Source organism: Quercus robur, chromosome 5 (assembly GCF_932294415.1).
Source record: "Quercus robur chromosome 5, dhQueRobu3.1, whole genome shotgun sequence".
Taxonomy (NCBI): Eukaryota; Viridiplantae; Streptophyta; class Magnoliopsida; order Fagales; family Fagaceae; genus Quercus; species Quercus robur.
The window spans coordinates 76,640,748-76,649,219 of NC_065538.1; the positions used below are offsets into that span (position 1 = coordinate 76,640,748).

Consider the following 8,472-nt stretch of genomic DNA (forward strand, 5'->3'; position numbering starts at 1 on the left):
TGACAACTACATAATACGTTGTACCATAGCATTCTAAGTTATAAGAACAGTTGTCTGTATTGAAATTCTTGGGTTCTAGGATCCAGCAATGCATTTTAAGTTGCAATTGATTTGGAATTTTTGGTGAAGCAAAGGAAGAGTTTTGATCGGTAAGGAACGGTTGGCTTTCTAATCTCACTTTGTACTTTGATAGCTGGATTAAATTATTTGGATGAATGATTGCTTTGCCAAGCTGTCATATTTGACTTCAAAAACGAAAGCATACCCTTTTCAGGTTTAATCCTTAACTCTCACCACCGTTTTGAAATAGCCCACCTAAATAATTCATTAGTCAAAAATGGATTGCAACTAGTTTTTTTCCTTGCTTTGCTTGTTACTTTGAGCTTGAGCAGTCCACCACAGGAAACCAACTATACCCTATAATTGAGATGTCTTATAATATTAGGATAATTGCAGAGAACAAGAATTCATTCATTCTAAAAACTACTAATAGAGGAAAGGAAAAAACAGCTGATATTTGTTAGCCACTGAACTTCAATAGTCCAAGTAATGCCTCTTTTAAGAGGTACATTTGAAAATGATTAGACATTATAAGGTAGCCCCTCCTACAAGAAAACCTAAACCTAAAGCCCTAATAGAAATTTAACAAAAGCAGAATTGGGATACTTCTTCCAACTTATACCAACAAAGTTTGGTTGTACTTTCATCTTGTTAGGTGAAGTCAATACCCGAACCTATTACCCTTGCAAGGTGGTGATTTGCACTTTTGCTTCTCTGCAGGAACAAACACCACGGGGCAAGGATATTTTGAGGTGCGTTCTTGACTTCTTCCCTCTGTTTTGAACATTGGATTGCACATCACCTTATTGGTTCATTTCTTCTCTTCCCTTCTTTTCTTCTTGCTGCACCATAAAGAGGGAAAGAAAGTTAGGTCCTTTCCAACTTAAGCCCTACAATGAATAAACTAACACATTGGATACAAGATAAAACATTATGATGATTCATATATAGATGTTAATATCCAAATGTGTTAGCTTCTATTTGTTGTACAAACATATCTAGTATATTTACATTTCTATTACGCTATTCCCAAAAAAAAAAAAAAAAAAAAAAAAAAAAAATCCACAATGATTTAAATACTCTCTGATCAACAACAACAACCACCACCAATTTAAGTTGAAATCCGATACTAATGAATGGGGAAAATTAGTAAAGAACACTACCAATAACTATAATTACCCATAAAATACTTAGCCCCACAAAAGTACTCCTATTGTAAGATCGAAATGCTTTATAAGTTCATATATAAAATGAGTTTGAACATTTTGTTCACCTTATGTGTAAGGCTTGTGGATCATGCATTGTCACACATGACTGCAGCCCTTATCCTTTCAACTGTGCACTTTATTAGACTGTTAACTGTTGCCACTGATCCGAGGGAGAGTTTTGCAGTTGGAACTGAATCTACTAAGATCTGAAACGCAACTGTCAATAGAGAGCCACCAGACCCAACCTCAGCAATTCCTCCACCATTTAGACCAGGCCCATCAGGAAGTATAGCAAAACCAGATGGTAGAAGGGCAACGTAATCTGGATCCCCACCACTTAAGACCACATTCATGGCAACAATATCAACTGGAGCATAAATTACATATGAGCCGGTAGAATCAGTGCAACTCTCTTGTAGTATCAGCATATTGCTCTGGCTTGAATTTGCACTCTACATTTTATATTGACACATAGAATTCCAATTATACAATGTTAGCTTCAATTTGGTGAGATGAATTTTCATTTAGATTAAGCAGTAGATATGCGCAACACAGCTAAACCTTACATTTACCCGGAGTAAAGAGACACAGTTGCCTGGATCGCGACCATTAGCTATATGTGCCATTTCTTGAACTAGTCCACCATTTGAAAGGATATCCCACTGTAAACAATATAAAAATTTGTAAGCTAGTAGAGATTCAATAACTTCAAAGATAAACATTCAAAATACTAATATTTTTAAGATGGTACAGAAATGCATGTTCTCTGAAGGACAATGACTAGTAGGATACTTCAATTTAAACATTAACATGCTATATTGGCTGTGAGCTACATCACACAAACTACTTCAATTTAAACTTTTGAATTTTCTTTAGTAGGAGAAATACAACAATTTACCAAGAAACATCATCTATTGAATTAAAAATGTATCATCAAAAAAATCAGCAAGATCCTTTAACATAGAAGGAGAATGGTATGCAAATTTCTAAAATCTTCATATACCTCACTCCGAGAGTTCTCATCCCTAAGGAAATCAAAAACCCTCTTTGGTGGAACTCGAATCCAAAATGAAGTTGCAGCACTCAGCACAATACCAGGAGGCCTGCCTGGATCATCCATACTCTTCCTGGTCATAACCCTTACATCATCCGAACCAGCTGCTGATAACGTTGTCCATGCATGTGCCGTAGAAGCACCCACACCAGTACAAAAGCTCACCACCATTCTTTCTGCCAGCTTTAACATACTCTTCCTTCCTTCTGCGCTTGTTATTACTGAAAATTAGAAATGATTTAGAAAGGGCTGGACAAAAAAACAGGGTGAAGGAATTTTCTATTCTTGTAAAATGAAAGATTATAGGCCGACAAGCTCTAACTCAACTGGAAGCTCCTTCTCTTATAAGTGTTTGGTGAATGAATTTTCTATTCATGTAAAATCAGAGAACAATTCTTACCACATAGATCTCCTGCTGGAATATTATTAGCCATTGAACTTGCAAGACGTTCACATTTTCTATCAAGGGTAGCCACCCAACGTTTTGCTCCAAAAGCAATACCAGAATTAACCAGTGGTCTGTATATATTGTGAACGGTTCTGTCATCCACCTCGACATGTTCCACCCATACAACCTAAAGAATCAAGAAAAAATTGTACAGTTAGTCTTGACTACATTATTTAGTATGAAAAAAGTGCACTTGGTAAGTGATAATTACTTTTGCATAACCATTTGGCAATTCTTGGATTAAGCAACCAGATGGCCTTCGTCGACTCCTTGAAATTGGACTAAGGCGTAGATTATCCAAGGAAACATCAACAACAGCCCATGTTCCATCTGCATTCTGTTTACAATACCTCACAAAGTAATTTTCACGAGTTGGGACAAGCGGTGAAGGGACTTGAAATTCAGCAGTCATCTGTAGGAGAACAAAGTTAATTAGGTACATATCTTCTCTTGCTGAAATCACTAGCTTTCTTTCCAGGGAAAGCCAATTAGACTCATTTCAACCATAACTTTAAGAACAAATGAAATTCTCAAGTACCACTTGCAAGGCTCCATTATAATTCCCTGCCACGCCGGTTGATAGGACTTCTAAAGTCATTGCTCTTGAAACAATACCGCAAAACACAGATGACCATCGATTCTGAAAATAACATTAATGTAAAAAACATTTCAAATATGTTTATATAATCCAATAATCCGGTAAAAACTATAGGAAAAGTTCCTACCACATCCATTAGAATCTCAACAAGGCTAATATGATTCATTATAACGACCACAGACTCCCTTGAAGCTTCTGTCTTTAGCCCCAAAGGTTTTGGGCCGATTCCTCTAGGGAAAGTCCTCAAGTATTCTTCTTCATTTAGTATCTCAGTTGAGTTGTCACTGGAAACCCACAAAGGCTCTCCAGCCTGAGCCATTCTTACTAATTCTTCCATTGCTGCAACAGCAAGCTCAACAATCATGGGCTTATCGGCATCAGTGGGACCTGTAATTGATCTGAAAAGATCATTCCCTCCATACATCTCCCCCACAAAGCCTGACTGTGCCCCAAAATTCCCAACCCCAAGATCAAGCGAGCGGGAAGGCACATGAGATGAAAGGTGAGAATATGAAGTCGAAGGCTTGCCAACATATTTTGCTGCAATTCCAGATATCCTATCAATCTGCAACCAAAAAAATAAAAAAAAAAAATTTCAAAATCACAAGCCTGTGACTAAAAAGAAACTCCAAGAAGTATGTCATAACACGTGTGTCCATTTGTGTAAGATATTTTTTCCCAGCTTTTTTAGCTTATTCATCTTATTTAGTTTATGTACAATTTTTTAAAATTTTATTTTTTCCATGTAATTTAGGTACAGTTACACTTTTATCAACTTTTTAAGCCCAATAAGCTAATGGAAATAAGCTCTCTTAAAGCCATTTATGCTGGTTACCTCTTCTCTTAAACGAGCATTCTCGATCCTCAAATGTTGCTCGTCAAATGACATCTCACCAAGAGCTGCGGGTCCCCCACAGTTAGGACATGTAGCATTGCTTAAGGCTTCCTTGTACCTATTGTTCTCAGCACGAAGTTTTTCATTCTCCGATTTCAAAATTGAATTCTCATGACGTTCATGTTGGGCCTATAATAGAGTAGATTTAGTCATTCACAACTCAGTAATGCTACACAAAATATATCAAAACCTTTTCAACCAGTATAAGCTTAAATGCTTAACATACCGCTATGATTTAACCTAGTAATGACAAGTCCTTGTCAATTAGAAGGGGAAGTCCATATGAACTTTTTACACACACCCACATTAAATATACATTGGGAATCACATAAAAAATTTGAAAATTTATACTTTATATATATAATATGTGTTACCTTCATTTGGGTCCGCTTATTTTGGAACCAAAACTTCACTTGTAAAGGCTCTAACCCTAACTCACGGCTAAGCTCTTTCCTTTGCTTGTCATCTGGGTGAGGGCACTCCTTGAAGAATCTGATATAAACCCAAGTTACAAAAATCACTAAACAAGATGATATAAATATATATCAGACATCAATAACATAGTGAGAATGTTTATGCTTACGCTTCCATTTCCTGGATTTGACGCTGTGTATGGCGGTGGTACCGCTTCTTTTTGGCGCGTTGGTTGGGGTCTTGATCATCCCCAGATGGAGCTTCCATGGTTTCAGTACCAGATTTAGTCTCAAAATCATCATCTCTAAGCTTTCCCAATTCATCATCATCATCATCAGACTTGTGTGGCATATCCAACAAATGATGGTGAGTTTCGAACATATTTGGCTCAAACATTTTACAAATCTTCAAGATTTTGAAGCTAAGATTTTTAACCTGAGAGGGAAAATAGGAACTAAGTAATTAGGTTCACACATCAAAAAAAAAAAAAAAAAAAAATCTAGAACAGTGGAAACGATAATTAATATCGTGATAGTAATATATAAAACTCCCTAAAAAAGAGTACAGGATCTGAGAGAAAGAACAGAACCCCATATTATTATTATTAAAAACTGTGCACATAATAAATAGGAGATGAAATCATCTTGGGCAAGTAATCTGTTTACCACTGTCAAAGTTGATATACATGAAGTACAAGGTAAGGCTGTGATTGTAAACCTCTAAAAATGTAAATCATTAATACCACCACTCTCTCCCTCACACTCGTTTCTATCGACACAAGAATTTTTCTTCAACATTATTACTATCATATTGCTTAGACACTATATTACAACTCTAATTTTGCTCACTCAGATATGTGACAAAGATTAATGAAGTGAAATTATCAAATAAACCTAAACCAGCAAAACATTTGAGCTCTCAAATAGTTAAATTTTGTATATCATCTAGTACTAAGCATATGAGGAGGGGAAAAACCCAAAAAAAAGAAAAGAAAAAGAAAAAGAAAAAAAAGAAATAGAAGAAGATAAAAATAAGGCCAACCTGATTGTTGCTTAGCCACGAAGAAACTTCTCTATGTTCCCTTTAACTCAATCACCAGAAGCATTAATCCGGTTGGCATATTTGACTTTCACACAAACCCTAGACACCATACATTTGTTCTTTTTCTCTCTGTCAAGAGGAAGAGGTTTTGAGTTTGGTTTCTTGTTGAGGTTAGTGGGGTTGGTTTTAATAGATTCTCTGGCACTGTCTGAGAGAACCTAATAAGAATAGGACATGTAGCAAGAGGCCAGAGATGGCTACGGTTTTGGGCTTCAAAAGGGGACCAAAAAGTCTTTCAGCCTTGGTTCTCTTACGTGCCAACAAACACTGTCTTTTGGACTAAAAGTTGATGGAAAAGAGTTGACAATCAAAGGGGACTTTTTGACACCCCAAATTTCAACACAAACAAAGATTTATAACGCTTACTAGGATCTCGGTGAGCTCCCCCAACAACACACACACACTCTCTCTCTCCCTCCCTCTTTTTCTCTTATGTGAAATATAACGGAAAAAATTGTTTGAAAATATGGTTTAAACAGACATATATGAGTTGTTTTGAGCTTGAAGACTTGAAGCACAAAAACCCTTTTGAAGCTGTAAGGAGAGGACCACGAGAGAAGGGTCAGATCTGTTTTTGGAGACTTTTGGGTCACTGAAAAACTAGTTTTCGGGGTTTAAAAAAAGTGGGGTTATTTACTTATTTATTAATTTTTTTTTCAATTGTTAGGGCATTCTGATTGGTACTGTAATACTAGTACAAAGGGTTTAAGAAGAACGCGGCTATGTAGGATGAGAGAGAGAGAGAGAGAGAGCGAGCGATAGAGTGAGAGAGAATGAAACGGACGAGAAAAAAGAGGAGATAAAATCAAAAGTAAAAGAAGGCCTTGAAGAGGGTGAGAGAGAATGGAAGAGAAGAAAAGGGTAGGGAACAGGTGGAGAGGATGTGGCAGCAGGGAGGAGTTATTGCAGAGCTTATTGAGATGATGTAATAGCATTTATGGAGGGAGAGAGAGAGCCTCTAGGGTATGGTGAAAGAAATTACGGCTTCTTAATTCCATCAACCTTCAACCGTTTCACTGCCACAGAAAGCTTAGAAAATTTTGAGAAATAATTAATTCACTCTTATGGTGTGTACGGGACTAGAAAAAATGGTCCAAACCATTGCTTTGCTTTTTATATATGAATAAGTTTTCTTTTGAGAGGATTAAATTTCAACTCATACAGTAATACTTATTATAATACATATAAAAATTTCAACTCATAAGTATTACTGTTTACTAAAAAAAAAAAAAAAAAAAAAAAATTCAACTCATACATCATCAAACAAACAAACAAAGACATCAATTGAATTTTGGTTTGGATTGTAAATAAGTCGAGTAGTAGTTGTTTAAGTTTGGCTCAACAAAAAATGTTCGAGTTTAGCTTGATCTTGAACTAGGCCTAAAAATGATGTTTGAGTTTGAATTTGGCTTGGCTTGACTTGATTCATTAATCAAGCCAAGTTAAAGTTAAATGTAAACCTCAAACTCAAGCTTTTGAACAAAACATCCAATACAAGTACATTATTAAGAATATATCAAATTTATTATCAAACCTATTTGGTTTAGACGAGTGATCACAGCTGCCAATTATTTAAAGTTTTAGTAAGATATGAGTTTTATTATCAAGTTTATATCAAGCTTATTATCAACCTCATAAGCATGCCTAGGCTCAATTTATTTTGTATCAAGTCATTGTTTTTTAGTGTGTTCAAGAACAATTTTTTTTTTTTTTTTTTTGGGTTAGCTTGTTCATTAAACAAGTCTAAATCTAAGGCTTAAGCTTGGTTTGTCATATTATATATGCCCAAAATATTACTTCAGTTTAATTAGATTTTAATTCTATCATCAACCATAAAAAAAGGTTTATTATTCCTAGGAATGTTATTATATACAAAAATAAAATCAAAATGTGTATATATTTTTTAATCTATGTTAAACATCAACATTTTCATATTTTTATTAAACTCTTAAATGTTTTTTTTATCTATTAATATTTTACCATAAATATTACACTCTTAATTCGATCTAACCGTCATACACACACACACATATGTGTGTGTGTTTGTTTGTTGAATTTTAAATAAACAAAAAATTGATTCATTTTTAATTATAGTAATATGAGATAATAAATAATCTAAGGAAGTGTTAATTAAGTTACAATGCTCTTTATTTTTGAAATTATATTAAGACAATATCAATATGCTATTAAAATTGAAATATAATAATATAAGTATGCTATATATATAACCATTCTTTTGGTCCCAAAATTTTCAATCAAATTCTTTGTATACCCATGTGTATATCTACTTTCATTTTCGTTTTTTATGCAATTTTTTTTTTAAAATATTTTAAAACTTTTAAATGAATAAAACATGCATGTACATATTCCAAATCATATATAATCAGTCCGTCCATGTATTACCAATTATGCTCTTAATTGAGTTATTAAAGTGTCTAATTTGATATTCAATCATGGAAGAAAGGTCTAATTTGATAAAAATTTGTTTATGTGACTTGTAGTTAACTGATTGTGCACCTAAGCGATGACATAAAAGAACTTATTATCCCTTCGTCTCATTCATTTATTTTTATTAATCTTTTTTTTTATAGGAAAAAATAAAATAAAATAAGATTTGAACTTATAATGTCTTCTCCATGATAATTATTTTTTACCATTAGGATAAGACATCAATTAATTTCATTTTGATTTAGA

General features: G+C 34.2%; 1 protein-coding gene across 3 annotated transcripts; it reads right to left on the bottom strand.

The window, feature by feature from the left end:
- Positions 1 to 502: 502 nt before the first annotated feature.
- LOC126727166 (homeobox-leucine zipper protein MERISTEM L1-like) lies at positions 503 to 6,545 on the bottom strand. Of its 3 annotated transcripts, none has more exons than XM_050432708.1 (12): positions 5,719 to 6,545; positions 4,847 to 5,112; positions 4,638 to 4,755; positions 4,204 to 4,392; positions 3,496 to 3,933; positions 3,309 to 3,410; positions 2,982 to 3,182; positions 2,723 to 2,897; positions 2,272 to 2,528; positions 1,835 to 1,930; positions 1,334 to 1,720; positions 503 to 902 (listed from the first exon to the last, which is right to left on the bottom strand). In XM_050432708.1, exons 2-11 carry the CDS (start codon positions 5,071 to 5,073, stop codon positions 1,355 to 1,357), a joined length of 2,169 nt encoding a protein of 722 aa, XP_050288665.1. In that variant the 5' UTR covers positions 5,074 to 5,112; positions 5,719 to 6,545; the 3' UTR covers positions 503 to 902; positions 1,334 to 1,354. The 3 variants fall into 3 exon arrangements, with proteins under 3 accessions (XP_050288665.1, XP_050288664.1, XP_050288663.1); XM_050432707.1 differs by having other exon boundaries at positions 1,841 to 1,930; positions 2,272 to 2,543; positions 5,719 to 6,542; XM_050432706.1 differs by having other exon boundaries at positions 2,272 to 2,543; positions 5,719 to 6,540.
- Positions 6,546 to 8,472: the final 1,927 nt, after the last annotated feature.

Coding starts and splice junctions, on each gene's coding strand:
- LOC126727166 (XM_050432706.1), bottom strand. CDS start 5,073: ATGTTTGAGCCAAATATGTTCGAAACTCACCATCATTTGTTGGATATG. Junction 2,544..2,722: donor TCCAGCAGGAGATCTATGTG/GTAAGAATTGTT, acceptor TCTAATTTTCAG/TAATAACAAGCGCAGAAGGA. Junction 1,721..1,834: donor TCTCTTTACTCCGGGTAAAT/GTAAGGTTTAGC, acceptor TATAAAATGTAG/AGTGCAAATTCAAGCCAGAG.